Here is a 22,658-nt window from a genome sequence, read left to right on the forward strand (position 1 = left end):
GACCTTCTCCACCAATCCTATCGTCGTCTCCTACATGCATATGTTTCTACTTTTTGAAAATTGAGCATGTCCTGGCTATTCTGAAACCCTAGTGCTTCGCGGATTCCTGTGGCGGCATCATGCGCTGAGGGTTGGAGGGCCTTGCACTGGATAAGAATATGTTCTATTGTTTCCCTGTCTTGCATGCAGCAACAGCAAACGTCATACGTGGTGTCAAATTTTTGCTGGTAACACTTCGTCCTCAAGTACTCAACCCTGGCCTCGAGAGGTAGATCCCTCCCTTTGTAATGGATAAAAAAAGTTTTCCCTTTTAATCAGCGGTTTCTTTTTGTCAGTGAGTATTTTCTGAGGATAGTACTTTATGTTTAAGGCTGTCTTACTATTGGTTTCTTCTGTTTGAACAATGTATTAGCAAGTATGATGCGGACCACCTCAATCGCGAGAGAAGCCTATGGGAGATGGTACAGGGTGGGTATGTCTCCACACCAGTGACATGTATCGGTGTATGCGGTTGGGTGGATTTTGTGACAAAGGAAATATTGGAGGAAGTGTTGCTCTGCGATTGCCTCCAGGAAACAGCCTGCTCCCTGTGAGGGACCTTATGTGGTGGTGGTTATCTTTGCATGTACCCCTGAGGTGGTCGAGTAGTGCTCCGAAGTTGCGTGGCTCCGTCGCCGTCCCGTCGACCGACGTGGATGCTCAGTGTGTGTAGCCTCGAGCTATTTGGCCGGTCTTCAGATTACTGGCGATGGCTGCGTGATCCGGGGCCCAGATGATGTAATGTAGTTACTCGCTGTGGCCACCTGTCTGCAGAATGTGGGCTGTGGCGTGGCCACAACTCTGCCGCTGGTGCTGGTGCAGCGGCGGCAGGCCTCTTGGGAGTGTGATGATTCTTAGATAGAGACCGGTTCTGTCTCTAGACTACGGCAGCTTCTTCAGCGTCCGTTACCGAGCAGCTCCGGAGCGATGCACTGGCGTGCTCCGGTAAGGTGGATTTAAAGCAGACAGCTGGGCTAGTTGGTGATCTTTAGATTCAATGCACATGGTAACTGCGCTAGACACGGACAAAGATAGAAGGACACCACGAACGCTAACATCAACTGGCTTTATTCCAGACAGGCACATGAATATATAGGCAAACGTGTACAACAGATCACACCCTAAAGCGCATGTGCAACGGCACCTTCTTGTTCAGGAAATGTATTTCTTTAGATGACAGTGATACCGATTGGTTGCTTACGCAAGGCTGTCGTTCTATGTGAATGAGGAATGCTTCCAGTATTTCGCGTTGTTTTTGATCTGAGCTTGCAAAAATGACCCTGGTCTGATTAAATATCTGAGAACATTTATCCTTACATCGTTCGCAATGTGCCGCCAAGTGTCCCGGACCTGATAATGCCTCGAGAGCCAGCTTGTGCTCCATAAGCCGAACATTGATACAACGGCCAGTTTGGCCGATGTAGCAATTCCCGCATGACAGGGGAATTCTGTATACCACATTAGTCCTGCAGGCCACAATTGGCCTTTGATGTTTTATCGGGCAACGGGGCTTCTTCAGAATTGAGGCAACATTAACAGCTTTACACAATTTTCCGAGTTTATCGGGTGCAGTCAGCACAACTCGGACCTTGCCTTTCTGCGCCACCTTCTTTAGGCGGTGTGTCAGCTGATGGATGTAGGGCAGTGCCACGTATCTAACCCGCTCATGAGCTTGTAGCTCAGTTGTCGTTGCCGGTTTCTGTTAATGTTGCCTCAATTGAAAGCTGTTAATGTTGCCTCAATTCTGAAGAAGCCCCGTGGCCCGATAAAACATCAAAAGCCATATGTGGCCTGCAGGACTAATGTGGTATACAGAATTCCCCTGTCATGCGGGAATTGCTACATCGGCCAAACAGGCCGCTGTATCAATGTTCGGCTTATGGAGCACAAGCTGGCTGTCGAGGCATTATCAGGTCCGGGACACTTGGCGGCACATTGCAAACGATGTAAGGATAAATGTTCTCCGATATTTAATCAGACCAGGGTCATTTTTGCAAGCTCAGATCAAAAACAACGCGAAATACTGGAAGCATTCCTCATTCACATAGAACGACAGCCTTGCGTAAGCAACCAATCGGTATCACTGTCATCTAAAGAAATACATTTCCTGAACAAGGTGCCGTTGCACATGCGCTTTAGGGTGTGATCTGTTGTACACGTTTGCCTATATATTCATGTGCCTGTCTGGAATAAAGCCAGTTGATGTTAGCGTTCGTGGCGTCCTTCTTTCTTTGTCCGTGTCTCTAGCGCAGTTACCATGTGCATTGAATCTAAAGGTAAGGTGGAATTGGCCATGGTGATGACCGCATCGCTCCTGTTTGTGCAGGTAGCGGCGCCTACGTATACGACGGTGTCTTCATGAGCATATGTATCTTGCTGATGGTATTTGCTCTGGCTCGGTGCGTCCTTGGTGAAGAGTGGGGTCCATACGCCGGGGGATTGCGCTACCATGAATGTCGTGCGGAGCTCGTCCGGTAAGGGGACCGTTCGGGAGAGCTCGCATAGACTGTTTTGGTAGCATAGACTGTTTGAGTAGGGCTCGCCCAGTGCAAGGTGGTCAGCTGGAGACTTAATTTTTGAGCTACTAGCTGGACCTCCTCAGCTAAGAGTATGTGTTCTGTTGGCCGAGTGCTATGAGCCTGGCTGTGGCCGTGCTTTGCGGAAGCCCCAGCGCTGCTTTGTAGGCTTTCTTGAGAAGAGAATCGGTTTGTGCCCTTTCTTGTTTGTTGAGTGAGTGATATGAGACTGGCTCGGCTGACCACAAGCGCTTGCACCAGTTTGAAAGTGTCTTCTTCTTGCATACTGTGACGCCTGTTGGTGATGCGGGTGCTCATGCGTGCCGCTTGGGGCTGTGGAAGTGGAGGATAGCGTTGAGAATAAAAGTGGAGGATAGCTGCCATATACGCGTGCGCTTCTGCTGCCGCAGCGACCACATCCACCCTGAACAGTTTTCGTCAAATAGAGTCTAGAGAATGACTATTTAAAGCCACACGGGGCAAGGAAAAGTGGATGAGGAAGCAAAAGCGTCAGAGCTAGCTCGCACAGCGCTTGCAACACTCGCTCTCTCCCGCGGCTTAGTTTTGTTTTCGCGCCATCAGTTGCGCGCGCTCCTCACTGCGACGCTGAAGCTGCACAAACAGCCGTAAGAAAATTCTCGTCATCCATGTGCACATGAAGCATCATTAGGCAAATTTCCTGAAAGTTTCTCAAACTGCAGCTTGCTTGCACTGTTGTGAAACCACCCTTGGAACTTCATCGGATATATGACTGCCACTTTTGTGAACCATTTAAAGCAGCGAGAAAATTTTATGCGGTGTTTCAGCGAAATGCCATAGCAAAGGTCTGAAATCAGACAAACGTTTTTCGTGTACTGAGAAGAAAAAATGTGGCCAGAGCAGTTATGATGATTATCTTACGGCTGTGACAGAATTTATGAGCCCATCGCAGAGATTATGTATACTTACAGCAGCGGCACCGATATGTGAGCGCTAAGCAGGCTAGGTTTCTTCGAGAATGTTGCATTTTGGGAGGTGTTCCACTGCTGTATAGTGTTTCTCCAGGCTCTTTGCGTTCTAGCCCGAGATGCTCTTCTTCGTCTGTATGGCCAGCCGTGTTGTTGCGTTTCGCCAGGTGTATACATGGTGATCAAAATTAAGCTTTACAGATCTCTTAAAATTAAGCGCTGAGAGCTGCGTGAAATGCAATTCTCTATATAAGTTATGTTGCCAGGGGGACACAACGTGAAATGGTAAAATGTCACTGTCTGGAACCTAATTAACTAGAGTACATGAATGAACTTTCTAGCTACTGCGGCTGGCGTGCATGCTTATATTGCACACAAAGAGATGGTGGCACTTGTAGACTACTCCGTTTTGTAGAATTCCTCTAGAGTCCGTGTATTCCAAAATATTTGCCCCCCCCCCCCCCCTCGAAAAAAAAAGCGTTTCCACTGATTTCGCGTTAATAACGCATGCAAGGCGGTGAAAGTCGACGCAAAACTCCTCTCTAGTGTGACGCAGATGTTCCGTTGGGTGTTTCAGATATTTAGATAGACGAAAGGGAAAGGTCTACGCTATTGGCAGCCGAAACGCTGTGTCACGAGGGGAGAAGTTTCGGTCCGATGGGCACCGCTTTGTATGCGCAATTACGCCGATCGAGTTGAAAATCTCGGAGCGAATATCTCGGAAAACACGCGTGCTAGGATAATTCTACCAAATGGAATTGTGGTAAAGCATGACTGCCTCTCTAAGTTTTCAGAAACTTGGAGGGACGCTTAAGTTTATCTCAAGAGTGTAACGCGGTATAGGTTTCATTGGTGGCGTAAAGGTAGCGTGCCCGGTTAGCGACACACCATGTCACAGTGGTTCGGTTTTGGCCCACTGACCACCTAGTTTTCCTTTTAGGCGAATTGCTCGGCTTTGTCGTCGCGACCCTCTCGCGGAATCAGGATATTCCTGTCACAGTTCCTGTCACAACGCCGACAAACGTTTGGTTTTCCGCCGAACGGGATCCTTAAAGCTACCCCGTAAATAAAAACATGCCCGCTTACTGCAGTCACTAAAAAGGTTAATTAATTGATTTTAGTTAATTAGATTCCTGACGGTGACAGTTATTATCCCACTTTGTTCCTCCCTGGCCGCATGACTTACGTACATGCGAAGCGGTATTACACGTGCCTATCAGCGCTTAATTTTAAGAAAAATGGAGAGCTTAATTTTCACCACATTGTGTACGCCACTTCGTGCCCCTCCGACAGCGCTGTTGAATGTGAATATGTCAGTTACATTGCTCGCATTTCTGAGCTGAAGCCATCGGAGACAGGCAGGAAATAATGCATGCTGCTATTAGCTTTAAGGATATTATCATTTTTGCACTGTGTGCGGTAGTAGTACTAGTAGTAGTAGTGGTAGTAGTAGTAGTAGCAGTTGTAGCAGTAGTAGTAGTAGTAGTAGTAGTAGTAAGAAACTATTCCCCAAAGAGAAGGGGGTGAGGGGAAGTATTATCGATGCTGGTTGGGTGGCTCCTCCAGTCCAAGGGTTCACTGGCTTTCGCTGGCTCGCGTACCGTCCGGGCTATCCGCAGCTGTGTGTGGGGATCTCCGCTGGTTAGTGCTGCCTCCCACTGCAAGTATGTGCGACGCCTTAGTGAGGTGATTTGGTTTGCTTGTACATTCCCAAGGGATGTGGAAGAGGGTATACGGAGAGCGCTACACCATGGGCATGACTCATTGTATTTTGTGTAGTTTGTTATACTCCTTTGCTTGTTCATGCTGAATAAATTTGCACATTTCCGGGCTTTCTTGAGAAAGTAACGGCGCTGTAAGGACCGAATTTGTGTTCATGGTTTTTACGTTTTTAGGGCAATTTCTTCGGCTACGAAAGCTGCTACAAGAAGCCTTTTTCGCCGCGAAGGAAAACGCAGTGCCGCTAATCGCAACACAGATTTATTCTTGCGAAGGCTCGGTTCACAAGGAAATGTCGTTGATTCGCCGCGCTGGCAGGGCGTCTGCTAGCGCGGGCAGCCGAGTTCGGCGTCCGTGAGGCTCTGCACGCTGCGTCCGCGCAGCTCGTCGGGCGAGTGGCACCGGGCCCGCAGTCGACGATCCGAGTGGCGTCGAAGGTGCGCCAGCGTACAGTCACAGTGAAGGCGGTTGTCTGCGTGGCGAGAGTTCCGCTTCTGCACAGCTTTCTCAACTGTCAACACAATTGGGCTGGGGCAAGTCGCGTGCCTGACGCAGCGCGGCCACGAGCTTAGAACAGTGCAGCAAATAATGCGAGAAGCTCGGCTGCTGACAGTGGTAACAAAATGCTATAGCGACTTCCATTTCTGCTCACTGCGCCCCACGAGTTTAACGAAACAGGAGACCGTAGGCCTCGCAACGCATGTGGCAACACAGTGGCGCTTGTGCACGTCACCAGCCAGGACCAAGTACGGTTCATCACCGCGTGCAGTTGGACCGCCGCGTGGACAAGAGAGGAATTGCGAGGGGAACGAAGACACTTGATGGGCTGAAACAGCAGAGCGTCGTTTTTGCCTGGCATGTCTTACTGAGCACACGCTGCCCCCTTCGCTTTTCAAAAAGACGTGGGAACGTGGAGTCACAAACCGTTCATAGAAGATTGGTATTTGCTACACGCTTTCTTTTTGAGGAACGGTATGCGATTGCCCTCTCTTAGCTGTATTTGCGAGTTTACACAATAAGGGCATACAAAATCGCCAAACGTATACGCTGAACGTGTATTCGTCTCCAACTGACGTGCTGCGTTCTATAGATTATGTGCTCAGCGAAGCGAAGAGCGCTAGCGCTGCTCACCGGAGCGTTCCGTGACTGCTGCGTTGGTCTGAAAGTGGAAGGGCTCCCTTACACAGGCAGTTGCCCGCAGAAAGAGCAAATTACGGCGAGGTACTTTCCGCAAAGGAGAGCGGCGTCGCAGCTGGCTTCCAAGCGCTCTTCTTTTCGAGGTGACTACGGGCTTTAGTCGCGTATCCTTCATTTCAGTCTTTGTTTATTTTTTTAATACAGCAGCACTTGTAAGCATCTTCAGGCACATTTCGTGCATATGTAAGTATGCCTGCGCACCGCAAGCAAAGAAAAATACAACCCCACCCAAGGACCGAGTCCATCTAGGCCTTCATGATTATGGTTCGGAGCCGAGCGTTGAACCAACTGTACCCGGCCCATATATATATATATATATTTTTTTTTTTCAGGAAGAAAGACTTCTTGGCACGGTCAGTTGTAGTGACTAAACAGAGACCAACGTGTAATATATATATATATATATATATATATATATATATATATATATATATATATATATGTGTGTGTGTGTGTGTGTGTGTGTGTGTGTGTGTGTGTGTGTGTTTGTCTCTGTTGGTCTCGGTTAAATCACTACACCTAACGTTTAAAACACACACACACACACACACACACACACACACACACACACACACACACACACACACACACACACACACACACACACACACACACATATATATATATATATATATATATATATATATATATATATATATATATATATATATATATATATATATATATATATATATATATATATATATATATATATATATATATATACTTATGAAGGGAGCCAACAGTCACCGAAACCAAGGTGCATAGGGGAACGTTATTCTTGTTTTTAATGTGTTGTGCTTATCAGTGGGACAATATTACTTAGATTAATAAATCGCTTAAAGAAAATTACTTATAAAGCACCAGCAGTTGTTTTTTCTGCTGCTTTATAAGTAATTTTCTTTAAGCGATTTATTAATTTAAGTAATATTATCCCACTGATAAGCACAACACATTAAAAAAAAATAACGTTCCCCTATGCACCTTGGTTTCGGTGACTGTTGGCTCCCTTCATAAGTTTGTCAAATGGGCCCCTCATTTACTTTAACTTGTCTGCTAATAGCTTAACGAGGGTCTCGGTTCTGACAGTCTTGATGTCAAAGGTTGCTTAAGAGGGCTCTCGCACAGTTTCCGCCCTCGCCGTTAGATGACGTTCCACGTCACACTCGCGGTATTACAGGACGTGCTACGTCCGCCGCTATGGTCGAGGGTGGCGCTGGTGAACACTCTCAAGGTTCGCTTACACCCAGTAAACATAAATACCCACGAGAGCAGCAGATTGAACAGCCGTCGCCGTAGCTCAGTTGGTAAGAGCACCGGACGCGATATTCGGAGGTCGTGAGTTCGGATCTCACCGGCGGCATGGTTGTTTTTTCTGCTGCTTTATAAGTAATTTTCTTTAAGCGATTTATTAATTTAAGTAATATTATCCCACTGATAAGCACAACACATTAAAAAAAGTAACGTTCCCCTGTGCACCTTGGTTTCGGTGACTGTTGGCTCCCTTCATAAAATTGTCAAATGGGCCCCTCATTTACTTTAACTTGTCTGCTAATAGCTTAACGAGGGTTTCGGTTCTGACAGTCTTGATGCCAAAGGTTGCTTAAGAGGGCTCTCGCACAGTTTCCGCCCTCGCCGTTAGATGACGTTCCACGTCACACTCGCGGTATTACAGGACGTGCTACGTCCGCCGCTATGGTCGAGGGTGGCGCTGGTGAACACTCTCAAGGTTCGCTTACACCCAGTAAACATAAATACCCACGAGAGCAGCAGATTGAACAGCCGTCGCCGTAGCTCAGTTGGTAAGAGCACCGGACGCGATATTCGGAGGTTGTGGGTTCGGATCTCACCGGCGGCATGGTTGTTTTTTCTGCTGCTTTATAAGTAATTTTCTTTAATCGATTTATTAATTTAAGTAATATTATCCCACTGATAAGCACAACACATTAAAAAAAATAACGTTCCCCTGTGCACCTTGGTTTCGGTGACTGTTGGCTCCCTTCATAAAATTGTCAAATGGGCCCCTCATTTACTTTAACTTGTCTGCTAATAGCTTAACGAGGGTCTCGGTTCTGACAATCTTGATGCCAAAGGTTGCTTAAGAGGGCTCTCGCACAGTTTCCGCCCTCGCCGTTAGATGACGTTCCACGTCACACTCGCGGTATTACAGGACGTGCTACGTCCGCCGCTATGGTCGAGGGTGGCGCTGGTGAACACTCTCAAGGTTCGCTTACACCCAGTAAACATAAATACCCACGAGAGCAGCAGATTGAACAGCCGTCGCCGTAGCTCAGTTGGTAAGAGCACCGGACGCGATATTCGGAGGTCGTGGGTTCGGATCTCACCGGCGGCATGGTTGTTTTTTCTGCTGCTTTATAAGTAATTTTCTTTAAGTGATTTCTTAATCTAAGTAATATTATCCCACTGATAAGCACAACCCATTAAAAAAAATAACGTTCCCCTATGCACCTTGGTTTCGGTGACTGTTGGCGCCCTTCATATGTTTGTCAAATGGGCCCCTCATTTACTTTACCTTGTCTGCTAATATATATATATATATATATATATATATATATATATATATATATATATATATATATATATATATATTATATATATATATAGATTTAAGAGAAGTGCCCACTTCTCTTAAATCTTTATTCTGCGGAGCCAACGCAACCTACGTTCGTAACATATATATATTTGAAATGAAAAGACGTTGGTGTTTCCGGTGCATGTAGCTTGTAAGAAGAGGGCACTGGCGAAAAGCACTTTATTACTAACGTTTCGGCGGGGTCCGGCTTTCGCCAGAGTGAACAATATCGTTGTTCACAATATCGTATGAACAATATCGAGGCTTTTAAGCCAGCAACTATCAAGAACTTATCAAGACTGGGAACAAAACACAGAAAGCGCCTGGCTTCGTGGATACAGCCAGGATGGACAATGAAAGATACAGGAAAAAAGCGACAATTTAGAACTTGGCACACACATGTGATAAGCAAAATTGTTAGCGGGGCAGACAAGATAGTACACCAGGACTTTCGTTTAAACCAGCAGAAACAGTATCAAATTTGCAAATGAGATGTGACTCCCCGGTTTCTCTGTCATGATGTGTCCTAAATCCTGATTGTAAAATGGTAACCATTATTTTGTCGAATGAGCGACCGGGAATTCTGACGTATTAGGTAGCGGAAGGTTGTGGAGAGAGGTGCAGTGAGCCCTGTGGTTATTGAAGCGTAAACGGAATGCAGTTTCGGTTTGCCCTCTGTACTGCTTGTTGCACACAGAGCACTCCAACAGTTAGACTACGTTTGAAGTGTCGCAGCAAAAAGTGCCCTTCATTCTTTTGTGATAGAAGCGGTGCTGGTATCTGTTACTGAGGCAGTCATATGTGCGCAGATTCTGCATCTTGGCTTATTACACGGGCGGGAGCCTTCCCAGACATGGTGTGAAATTCTTGAAGAAGTTAACAAGTCACGTAGATTTTTTTATCGCCTATAGACTGCTATGGGCGGGTCTAGGATTGAGGCGTTGGCATTGTCCGATGATTTTATTATGCTTGCTAAAAATGCCGGTGACGTAAGGAATAGAAGCTGAATGAGTCAGTATCAAGTTGGTTTGCTGAACTAAGTCAGGACGATGGGATGTGTCCAAGAGCGCTCTTCGGTCATGCTGGTCCGCACGTGCAAACGCGTCGTCGATTAGTGAAGCGGGGTACTTTTGTTGTGTAAATGCCTATTTCAGGGCCATGCAGTTACGGTTGAAATCAGACTGGTCAGGTCAGAGCAGATCCGTTTGTAGCGGAGTGCTTGGTCGTAGGAAATGTTAATCTTGCAGTGCTTTACGTGGCTACTATGGAAGTGAAGGTACCGGTGTCTGTCAGTGGGTTTCTTGTAGAGCGTCGTAACTAGTTTGCCATCACGTATACTGTCACGTCCATAAAGTTAATACGGTCAGTTTAGTAAGCGTGTAAAAATGATATCGAATTATGTACGTCATTAAAAGCAGCGATGAAAGAAAGTAGTTCAAGCTCGCCATGCTCCCAAATTAGGAATATGTCGTCTTTGCAGCGTTTATAATAAAAAGGCTTGAGTGAGCGACCGGACAAGAAGTTTTTTTCTAATACGTGCACCGATGAATGTATTCGCATAATTAGAACCGATTTTTGTACCCATCGACGTACCGCTGATTTGAACATAATGATCGTTATAAAATTCAAAATTGTTAAGCTCAAGGATTAATTTCAGCAAAGCATCAAAGGTTCAGCCATCGACACGAATGTTAATGCATAAAGTCTCATAGACTTGTTTTACGGATTGAATACCGTCATCGTGGGGTATGTTTGTGTGCAACGAACATACATCTAAGGTAACGAGAAGAGAGTAGCAAGAGATATGAAGGTCAGCAATGTCGTGTAAAAAGTGGTTGCTGTCTTTTATATAAGACGAAAATGTAGAGGGGATATGGCTTATCAGAGAATTAGCAAAACGAGAAAGATTTTCTGTTACAGTCTCTATGCCTGAAACAATTGGTCGTCCAGGGACGTCAGGCTTGTGTACCTTCGGCAACAGATAGAATCTGCCTGAAATCGGGCTTAGTGGATGAATGGAGCGCTTGTCGTTATCAGGGATTCTTTTTTCTTTGCACAGTTTTTCAATAGCTTCATTAATTATGGAACAGAACTGTTCAGTGGGATACATTTCCACTTTCATATGGAACATCGAATCAGCCATTTGCCCGTGAGCCTCCGCAACGTAGTCGTTCATGTTCATAATGACGATCGAATCGCCTTTGTCGGCGGGCTTGATGACTGTGTCGTTGTTGTTCGCCAATTTTTTAATCGCATTCCTTTCCTGAGCTGAATCATTGTATTTAAATCGACGCTGCCTGTTGTAGGCATCCAGTATGTCGTTTTGAACTGCCTTTATGTAAAGATCAAGGCATCTATCGCGCTGGCTGGGAGGTTTCCACCGTTTGTTTTAACCCGAGTGGCTAGTCGCGTTGTTTGAGGCGGGTCGATCGTCTTCTAGTCGCAGATTTCTAGCGAAATTATTTAAGTCTTTCAAAAGTTGAAATTCATCAGAACCAGCGGTGCTGGGGCAGAAATTCATTCCTCGTGACAAAACACTAACCTCTTCGCTGGATAAGATATAATTGGAAAGATTGATTATATTATGCAAATCTGCTGAGTTATTTCATGTCCTTACGGTTGTTTCATTGCTTGTCAGAGCTTGCGAGGACTCAGGCATGGGCACGTCATCACGACGGAGTTTTTTGCTTTTACCGCGCCGATTTCACCTTCTTTCTTTCGATTTCACCTTCTTTCGTTTAACAACGAGATATCTTGGTCCAACAATCTAGACTCAGAAAGAAGCTGGTTCTCAGTTTTTAGCAGTGACTTAGCATAATGCGTATAGTGGCACGCGACAATGCGGGTAAGTTCTAAGTAGGCTTTCTTCAGCGTTTGATCCCATTTAGCATGGTTGACAGAAGACAGATCTACGGCAGGCTTCTTCAAAATAGTGAGGCCTTTAGGATAGTTGCTGGCTTAAAAGGCTGCTACCAACAACGATATTGTTCACTCTGAAAAAGGCCGGACCCCCGGCCGAAACGCTAGTAATAAAGTGGTTTTCGCTAGTGCCCTCTTTTTACAAGCTACATACCCCGGAAACCAACGTCATTTCTTTTAGGATATATATATTACACTGAAGAAGACATATATATATATATATATATAAGGTAAATCAAATGAGGAAGCCAACAACAGTCACCGAAACCAAGCTGCATAGAGGAGTGTTTGTATTTTTTTTAATTTGTAGTGCCAATCAATTGGTTTAAAGAAATTACGTATAAAGCAGCAGAAAAAACAACCATGCCGCCGGCGGCGGCATGGTTACACGCAAAAAAAACCCCATAAATACCCACGAAAGCAGCAGATCGGAGGCGTCGCCATTGCTCAGTTGGTAGAGCACCGGGCGCGATATTCAGAGGTCGTGGGGTCAGATCCCACCGGCGGCATGATTGTTTTTCTACTGCTTTATAAGTAATTTTCATTAAACCAATTGATTCGCACCGCAAATTAAAAAGAGAGAAAAAACAAATTAGAAACATTCCCCTATGCACCTTGGTTTCGGTGGCTGTTGGCTTCTTTAATATGTATGTCAAACGAGCCCCTCAATTCATTTGCATTGTCCGCTAATAGCTTAACGAGGGTCTCGGTTCTGGCAGTTTTGATGTCATAGGTTACATAGATGACCTCGCCGTTAGATGACGTTCTACGTCACACTCGCGGTATTACAGGACGTGCTACGTCCACCGCTATGGACGAGGGTGACGCTGGTGAACACTCTCAAGGTTCGCGTACACCCAGTAAACATAAATACCCACGAAAGCAGAAGATTGGACAGTCGTCGCTGTAGCTCAGTTGGTAGAGCAACGGACGCAATATTCGGAGGTCGTGGGTTCGGATCCCACCGGCGGCATGGTTGTTTCTTCTGCTGCTTTATAAGTAATTTTCTTTAAACCAATTGATTGGCACTACACATTAAAGAGAGAGAGAAAAAACAACAAATTACAAACACTCCCCTATGCACCTTGGTTTCGGTGACTGTTGGCTTCATTAATATGTTTGTCAAACGAGCCCCTCAATTCATTTGCCTTATATATATATATATATATGCCTTATATATATATATATATATATATATATATATATATATATATATATATATATATATATATATATATATATATATATATATATATATATATATATATATATATATATATATATATATATATATGAAGGGAGCCAACAGTCACCGAAACCAAGGTGCATAGGGGAACGTTAATTTTTTAATTTTTTTAATGTGTTATGCTTATCAGTGGGATAATAATGCTTTTAGATTAATAAATCGCTTAAAGAAAATTACTTATAAAGCAGCAGAAAAAACAACCATGCCGCCGGTGGGATCCGAACCCACGACCTCCGAATATCGTGTCCGGTGCTCTTACCAACTGAGCTACGGCGACGGCTGTCCGATCTGCTGCTCTCGTGGGTATTTATGTTTACTGGGTGTAAGCGAGCCTTGAGAGTGTTCACCAGCGCCTCCCTCGACCATAGCGGTGGACGTAGCACGTCCGCCGCTATGGTCGGCCCCCTATGGCGCTATGGTCGGGCCCCTCATTTTCTTTAACTTGTCTGCTAATACCTTAACGAGGGTCTCGGTTCTGGCAGTCTTGATGCCATAGGTAGCATAAGAGGGCTCTCGCACAGTTTGCGCCCTCTCCGTTAGATGACGTTCTACGTCACGCTCGCGGTATTACAGGACATGCTATATATATATATATATATATATATATATATATATATATATATATATATATATATATATATATATATATATATATATATATATATATATATATATATATATATATATGCACGCCGCCTCAGTTGCAGTTATGGCGCTCTACTGACCATAGAGATGTGGGTTTGATCTCGGCCGCGGCGGTCGCAGTTAAAGAACCACAGGTGCCTGAAATTATCCGGAGCCCTTCACTACGGCGTCTCTCATGCATAGCCTGAGTTGCTTTGGACGCTAGACCCCGTAAAACCTAAACCCTAAAACTAAAGCCCATATATACACACAAACCAACTGATAAGTCGGCCATGCAGACTCACGCACATACCACGCTGTCAAGTCTGGTGGTTGTTTTTACATTACATATTCACTATGAGTACATGAGGTGCCGTTTCTCGCAAAAAAATGACACTGGCCGGCGCTTCTAATAAAAGGTCCGGTTTCAATCCCACCTGACGTTCAACACCATCATCTCGCACTAAAATGCTGCTTGTGTCCGTGAAACCTTCAGTAGCGTAGTAAGCGAGCAAGCTGTCTGGGCGAGCTGCGCACCACGCCGGCGGCGCTGTGCGGCTGTGGGCAGAACTTTTTTTTTGTATTCCAGTTCTCGCTTCTACTATGCAGCAATCCGGTATAGGTGGACGCTCCTCCAAAACGATTCATTTTCGTCTCTTTAATTTGAGCATTGCTTCGTCGTTATGTAAGAGACAGCGAGGACAAATAAAGTTGGCCTGCACTGAATATATGCTACCACGTTCTGATCACGAACACTACTCTAAACCTAAAACTGAGTTTTTATAAGCTAGAAAAGACAAAAAGAAACAAAGTACACCATATCGGCCATTTTAGCATGATAACTGTGATGACGCGTGCATAGCTAAGGCCGCCGTCTAAGGCCATCGCACGGCACATTCATTTTACCTTAAGCTGGACTGCGTTCATTTCAATACGATAGAATTAGAAGGCCCATCGAAAGAAAAAAAAAAAAGCGGCGTCCGTCTGTCACATAGTTCCCATAGGCTGGAGGGAAGTGACGTCACCAGACCGGACGAGACGTCACTTCCGGTAAAGGCATCAACAGCTTCTATCCTTTGCAAGTGCGCTGCTTTAAGCTCCACCATAATCTGAAACAGCAGCCATTATTGCAGTATACTTGTCAACTAGTAAACAGCCTCAGCTCTACGGTATATGGTGCGCGCCACGTCGACGCTTCGCATTGTGTTGTAACCTGCCCTGGAGACTTGCGTTGCCTGAGGCGTTTTCTCCCATAAAATACACTTAGAGGCACATGCAACTTACGTCCGAGCAGCACGACCGTGCCGGTGTTGTTGAGCACAGCGCCGAGCTCCTCCTCCGCAATAGTGGTAATCTTGTTGCCCTCCAGGTCCAGGAAAGCAAGCGCCGGAAAGCCCTCGCTAAACTTCGCAGGAATAGCGCTCAGGTCGTTGTAGCTGGACACGTGAAAAAGAAAGTGCTGCAAAATCAATCTAAGTCACCATCAACAGCTAGGCCAAGTGAACTTCATAACACGCCATGATAGCAGCCCGGCCCGCTCGTCCATTCTCGCACCTTCTCGTTCACCAAGAAGGCCAGAAAGTCTTTTAAATTTTACGCTTTGTTTTATTCCTACATGCATTCTCCCCATTAAAAGAGCTAATCGACTGCAAGCTCTCGGAGGGAATACTGTACTATGAGCTCTGCAAAGAGGAAAATGAACCTAGTGCCATAGGCGTGCACAATTCTTTTCGTAAAGGGGCTGGGCAGATTTCACCATAGCACCTACTCATGTCTTCTTGCTAGCAGGAAACAATATGGGCCAAATTTTCCCTCGCCCCTCCCTCGCTCTCTCCTTCGTGCCTACTAGAGGTGCATGAAGTGACATGGCGCCCTTGGCCGTCACTATCCTTCGTAGATTCATCTCCTATCCAACCTCTACTATCTATCTTATTCCCCTCCACTTCCATCCCCAGCGAAGCAGTTAAGGTGACCCTGCGCCACATACAGGAAATCGCATCTGTGAAACTGTTACTGCGTCTTTCAGCTTTACAATAAACTCTTCTACCTCTCGCTAGTCCAGTTGATTTTGCTCCTATCCGGCACAGTTCCTATAGTGGTAGGAAAATTGTTCAGGAGACAAGGGAATGGAAAGAGGTGCCTGTGATGACATACAAGACGGAAGCCAACAGTGTCTGGTCGTCTGCAAGGCGGGCCGCCAACCTAACTGATCCCATACGAGAAAAGAAAAAGAGAGAACGATTAGAAACGTGCACACAAAAACCGTATACTAAAAACAGAAGCGAAAAACAGTGCGCCCCATTAAACGTCATACTAGAAGGCTTGAAAGAGCGACTCAGCAGCACAGCGCGAGCATGTAATCATTTTAGTCACACATCTTCATTAAAAAAAGGAAAAGGAATCATCTACCACATCAGCATACATTCATTATAGTTTTGCATTTTTTCGCCGCTGTAACACCGCTATGCTGGCGCGTTCGCCTCATGTTGCGGTGTTTCGGTATAATAAGCGAATTTCTGAGAAGGAACAAGGAACCGGAGACCAAAAGAGAGGCTATTCGGAAGGATAAAAAAGTGAAATTATATCTGCATCTGCTTGAATTACGGAACGGGAATATACAGAATTAATGTGAGATTCGAAAGTGGAAGTCACCGATCAAAAGCTCCGGCGGTGTTATACAGGTTTTCCTGGCCTCGTGCTTTTTTAATCAGATCAGCAGGTGTCTTTATTAGGAACCGCCTGAATCGTATTCTGTCGCCTGCGCCGACTACTCCAGTTTCTGTTCAGTCAGCTTGTAATGTACAGCAGGATCCCCTTTACTCGGGCAAGAGCCGTGGCGTCTGCGCCGGCAACGAGCGTGAACAGAAGCAATCTTGCTTGTGGCAATCCACGCTGCGGCGAATTTATTGCGTGCTTTTCGGACTGAACTTATTTGCTTGTGGCCCCAGACAAAGCTACCGCGGGTCAACGCGAATTACGTGCTTTGCGCGCTCTCGGGAGTTTGAGCCGACCGGCAGGCAGCTAAGGCCGCTACTCCAGAGGGATAAGGGGGAGGGAAAGCGGCATGCCGAGACAGCAGCACTCATTCCAGGAAAGCCAGAAGGGTAGGTCCTCCTGCAGGCTCGGGCTCAACGGACATTACGGCGCAGCAGCAAAACCTAAGACCGGACTGCGGCGTCCGGTTGCCTGGACACGGGAAACCGAACACCAAGCGTCATTGCATGAACATTGCGGTGGTGCGCTCCAACTCTGCTTCGGAGCGGCACTGGTCGCAGTTAGTCGCGGCAACTGCAAAAAGTGTCGACCTCAAAATTTCGACCTCACTGAATAACGACCTCAATCAACCTCAAACTCACGCGTGAGTTGAGGTTTGATTTGCTGACCTCACTCACAAAATTTCGAGCTGTCGCCGACCTCAGCTCAACCTCACCTCATGATGTGAGGTTGAGGTCATTTTGAAATTGAGGTGGACCTCATCGGATTGCTCACCTCTGGTCTGAACCATATGGTAATGATATGAAAGGAAGATGAAAAAACCATGCATATATTAAAAGCGCAGGAATTTTGATATATTTTCCCGTATCATACACACTTCGTATTCCGATAATTTCATATGCACCGTTCATATGGAACGTCTCAGCAGGGCTGAAACTTTACAATTTTGTCGCAGGTGGCAGGTTGGGAGCCCCATTCACGGGACTGCATGCGCTGCCATGTTCCAGCGCTCGGTTTTTCGTCTGTATAGGCTGATAAATGAACGCTATATTCTTTCTGCGTGTTTTCCGCGAGCCAGGATCGCCTGATAACGTGTGACTGTTTCGTTGTCGCGCTTCTTCTCTCCCAGGGAAATGGTTTCGTAAACGCCGTTCCACCAGAGTGGCCCCAGCTCCAGCAGTCTCCTGCTTTTGTATTTCTTGGCACAGGCGTTCCTCTGGCTTAGCCTAACCTTAGCTGCGGGAACGTTTACAACGCCGTACAAAACTTCACGTAGGAATATCATAGGCTGCCGTTCCCTGTGTCTCTGCTTTTATTCAAGCCTTCGCCTCCTTTTTTATTTTAGTACCCGCTAGAGTGTTCGACTGTGCGCTTTCTCTCTTATTTTTTCACCCAATAACTTGCTGATTAAGAACCATTCAATCTTCGATGGGCGTGGGCGTGCACCTCTTGGCACGAGGGAAACAACAGCTGTGCTTGCTGTTGTGGAGCATGTGTGTGCAAATAGATCTTCGCGCCACTCAAAAAAAAAAATTGGGCTAACCAGCTCGGCGCTTCGCATAGTTATATTGAGTATACCGGAAGCTCCCGTATACGCTTGCGACACATAAACAACACGTGGGTAACCAGGAAACATAGTCACGGACGCAGCGCAACAGCTGCTTTATTGGAATTCACCTATTGTTAAGCGAATGGGCATTTCGCTCGCGAATTGGCTCTCTTCGATGATAGAACGTTTCCCACATCCCTCTTGTTCCTGTTGGTGTCTCTGTCTTGTCTGACCGCCACAAAGGCTCGAAGCGTATCAAATTGAGCTGGCCCATCTGCCTCCCTTGCTTCAGCGGTGATTAGCGTTTGACCCTCTGCCGCGGCGGACGCACTCACTCGAGGTCGATGCTCCTCAGCTTGAGGGCCGGCCGCGGCAGCATGTCCCTGGAGAAGGCGGCCAGCCGCGAGTCCCGTACGACCACGTACTCCAGGTCGGGGAGCTCGGCGAGCCAGCCACCCTCGACGCTGGCGACGCTCGAGTGGAGCACGCTGACACCCCGCACTGAGCGCGGCAGGCCGCCGAACTCAGGCCCCAGCCGCAGGCCGCTCATCTTGACCAGGCCCAGGGTCTTAAGTCGGGGCAGCTGACGCAGGGCCTCCCAGCTGGCCGGAAGCGTGCTGTCGTAGCTGCGCACGGGTATATATATGCCTTGACCTGTGAGAATGAGGCACATTTCACGCAGCGCCGAATTCCCCACCCCGTCCTGCGTTGCCGCGAGGTGCGTAGACTGCCTTTACCAAAAGTATGCAGCCCACCGGGCATATCTGTCGTCCCCACTTCTCCAGAACACTTCCAGGAGTGCCGCAAGAGCCCAACGACAAGGCTTAGAGGCCAAGCAGATCGGCTGTAAATTTTTTATAAAGGCTGTACATGAAGTACAGCGCAACCGATGCAGGACGAGAACGAAAGGTGTCGTCGTCATTTCGGTCTCGCCTTTTCTCAGTATCGCTGAACTCATCCTAAGACATTCACAGACCACGCCGCGTTATGCTTTGGTGCTTGATTCATTAATCTTGCGAACATTTGTCTTTATTTGAAATTTATCTTAAATCCCCAAGCCAAGGCGATTCTCCGCAGACATCGCCAACGACGCAGTAGAACGCTCGCCATGGAGCGCGGTTGATCTCAGAAATGTACACGCCCACGATAAGCACGTCCTTGTCCGCTGTGCTCGTTATCCAAGGAATACATAAATACAGGTTAGATCGCACTGACGTCTCATCGCCGAAGATTTACACGAGGAAAGGAAATTCACTTCAGGGTCATTCCATGCCACACGAACCAGAGTTTGCGCTGGACCCCCTCCGATCTTTTCCATAAAATTTGTGGCTCGTTATTGAACCGTCTATAGTAATTACCCTCAATAACTGTAGGAAAAAAAGTTTTCCTGGTCACGTGACGGCCCTTTGAATTTCTCAGATGAGTCCAAAGTTGGTCTCACTAAAAGATAAAGAAACGAATGTTTTACTTGTTTGATCGAAAAGTTTTTATAGGTAATGCATATGCATTTCGGTTTTTTTTATCGCAGAGCAAAAACATTTTCAGCACAGTTTTTTTGCATTGTTCCAATTCATTACTTTGCCCCAAGAAGCATCGTTCTTGCTAGCTTTGAAAAACTCTATCGCGACATTTGGGAGCAGTATCATATTTTGCGACGGCTCTGCATAATATGCACTATGCAATTAAACGCTTTAAACAACATTAAAACACAATATATTTCAGAAAAAAAATGTCGAACTTGAAAAAACGTGTGTTGTGCCGCGTTTTCAGCCATAAATTTCGTGCAGAGGCGTTCCTAGTAAATATATGAAATGTGGTTAGATTGATAGCTTGCTGCGTCGCCTGTGGCTTGGTGCAGCGTTCACCAACTATTACACCTTTTTAATCGGTATGACTGATAGCCCTGAATGGGTCATCTGCGGGTGTGACGAGACTACAGCCCGCATTCTTTGTGAATGCCCTGCATACAGTGCCAAAAGGCAGTATCTCTGCCGTGCTCTGGAACCTCTAGATCCTCGCCCACTGACGGAAACGATGATAATCGGCCACTGGCCGTGGTGATTGTCGGCGCTGAAAGCCTCCCGTGCTCTGCTCCGCTTTTTTAGAACTTCTGGCCTGCACGATAGGCTGTGACTTACCGAACGCTTGCTGACATTGCATATTGACTTCATTTTCCTGCTACTTTCTTTTTTCTTTCATCTTTATATCCCCTGATCCCTTTTCCCCCGTGCAGGGTACCAAAGGAGTTAATTCTTCTGGTTAACCCCCTGCCTTTCCCTCTCCTCCTCCTCCTTACGCAGCCATTTTTATCGCAGCCTTTTTGTTTTCAGAGAGAAAGAAATTTCTGAAGTTAAGCGCCGCACCTCGAGCCATGGTTGCCCCGTACTGCCAACGCACTGCTTGCCATGCTTTTGCCGGTTCCTCGCAGTTATACGCTGGCCGGGAAGCGCGCTGCAGCAAACATTAGAGAGTGCTCCAGGGGCTTTTTGTCAACATCGAAGGCTGTGTGTGGGCTGGCTGAAAAAACTAAAAGTGGTCCACAGCGCCTTGTCGTCGCGACGGCACTGGAGTAATATAAAAGCGCCGTGTATCAAGGGCAAGCCTTCAAAGGTCTTACGAAAGCCACATGTTACCCCATCAGCTGTTTACATGCTCAAAAACTAACATAATGGGTATAGACGTCCTTTGGGTACCAGAAAACGCTGTTGAGGTTTGCTGGGTTGGGCTATGCTTGTACAAGTTCATTACACCAATTCAAACCGTAATCCCTCACTGCTGTTCTCTCTTCAACCAAATGTTACTCAGCCAGAGAGGAATTTCCAGTAACAAAGCAAGTGTAACCGCCGAAGCTCTCTTCCCATCATTAAAGAAACCGACACCACCGGCTATGAGAACCGCGAAAGCACTGAGACAGTTGCTCTTCCGGCCTTGGTTCGGTTTAAATCATACTGTGGCACGAAGCACGGCAAAGAGCACCGGGGGGGAAAGAAAGCACGACGACATTCTTTACCTTTATTAGTTCTTGCAAAAGAAGAACGCTCAGAATAAATATTCTGGAAAATTTTATATCGACTCATGTGATTGGAAGCATTTCCTGCTCCATATTTACTGGGGCAACACTGGAATAAAACACCTGACTGGCTGCTTGCTCCGCTGATAAGTAAAAATGCATTCATTCTGTATTTGGAATAAGAGCCGTATTACGTCTTCTTTATTAGTGGAGCAACTGCCGTCACAAAATTTGGGAGCAAAGCAAATTGCGTCAGCTCCGGCTGAATGGTGACCGGGAGCTCTTTGTGCTGAAAATTCCTTGCAGTGCAGTAAAAACCACAATGCATTATCCGTAAAAACTTCTTGAACGCAAAAAAAAAACTTGATTTCTGGTACATTTTTTAGCGAGACCAACTTTGGCACTCGTCTGAGAAATACAGAGGGCTGTCTAAACATCGCTCGTTCTGTATGCCAACTTGGACAGGCGCATTCACCACGGAAGAAGTGGAAGGACGCACGCACAACGGCTGCTGCGGCCACAGTCATTGTGCTTCTCCTGCCTCCGTTTCGTGTCACACGTTCAGTCTACGAGCTGGGGCTGAGCGAAACGCAGTGTTGTATACCTGAACACGAGGCGCTCGACGGTGGCCGGCGGCTCCCCGCCCCCGGCGAGTCTAGCCAGCGCAGTCTCCGGGGACGAGAAGGTGACGTTCTGGAACTCGAGCAGCGTGGCGTTAACCCCCTGCAGCCAGCCGTCTGGGAAGTCGACGGGCCGCGAGTCGCGCAGGATGAAGCTCAGCCCTCGCGACGAGCGGGGCACGCGGCCGCGGTCCAGGTGGCGCTCGAAGTCGCGTGGCTCCACGAATCCCGAGCACGTGTAGCACGTCTCGTAGGTTCCGCTGGTGTCCTTGCAGCCGGCCTCGTCGGCCGCGCGGGCAGCCAGTGCGACGGCCAGCAGAACGACGACGACCACGGGATGGCGCATGGTGGAGAGCCGAGTCGCGAGTGCGGGCGGGCCTCTCCGGATCCGCGCTTGTTGAGCACTCGGGTGTGCGTCGCTTGATTCCCTTTTGCCGGTTTGTTTTTGTCCCAATGAAACCCGCTTCCGGGTCGCGTTGGAAGAACTAAACTCGAAAGGGTGAGGGGTTTCGGATGACGCTGAAGGAAGAGCGGGGTTCGCACTTTGCAGCGGGTTGGGGACAAGAGAGGGCACATTTTACAGCGGTCCTAGCTGCCTGGATGCGGTCTGATCTGACTAACCAATTTCTGTGGCTTGGTTAACGCGGCATTTGCCTTTAAAAGCATCTCTTCGGTTCACAAAACCATAACGAACTCTTCGTTTGCTTTTCATTCATTCATTCATTCATTCATTCATTCATTCATTCATTCATTCATTCATTCATTCATTCATTCATTCATTCATTTTAAAATTGCTGCTGGTTTCCCCTTGGCAGCGAAAGCAAAAGTGCTGTGTAACGCGAAAACGTACTTTGCTGTATGAATGTAGAAAAGGCCAAGTGTGGGCGTACGTCTGCGGAAATACATAAGTAAAGGCATCACTCGATAATGGCACCTCTCTCTTTGTGTTAGGAAAAATAAGAAA

The 22,658-nt window shown here is 46.8% G+C and overlaps 1 protein-coding gene and 1 non-coding gene across 2 annotated transcripts; one reads left to right on the forward strand and one right to left on the reverse strand.

Moving 5' to 3' along the window:
- Positions 1 to 5,466: 5,466 nt before the first annotated feature.
- LOC144115677 (uncharacterized) lies at positions 5,467 to 22,132 on the reverse strand. Its single transcript, XM_077650143.1, has 4 exons — positions 21,679 to 22,132; positions 18,400 to 18,690; positions 15,085 to 15,236; positions 5,467 to 5,693 (listed from the first exon to the last, which is right to left on the reverse strand). Exons 1-4 carry the CDS (start codon positions 22,038 to 22,040, stop codon positions 5,548 to 5,550), a joined length of 951 nt encoding a protein of 316 aa, XP_077506269.1. The 5' UTR covers positions 22,041 to 22,132; the 3' UTR covers positions 5,467 to 5,547.
- Positions 12,831 to 12,903, forward strand: TRNAL-CAA (transfer RNA leucine (anticodon CAA)). The gene has a single exon. It is a non-coding gene; the product is annotated as a tRNA-Leu (tRNA).
- Positions 22,133 to 22,658: the final 526 nt, after the last annotated feature.

Source organism: Amblyomma americanum, chromosome 1 (genome assembly GCF_052857255.1).
Source record: "Amblyomma americanum isolate KBUSLIRL-KWMA chromosome 1, ASM5285725v1, whole genome shotgun sequence".
Classification (NCBI taxonomy): Eukaryota; Metazoa; Arthropoda; class Arachnida; order Ixodida; family Ixodidae; genus Amblyomma; species Amblyomma americanum.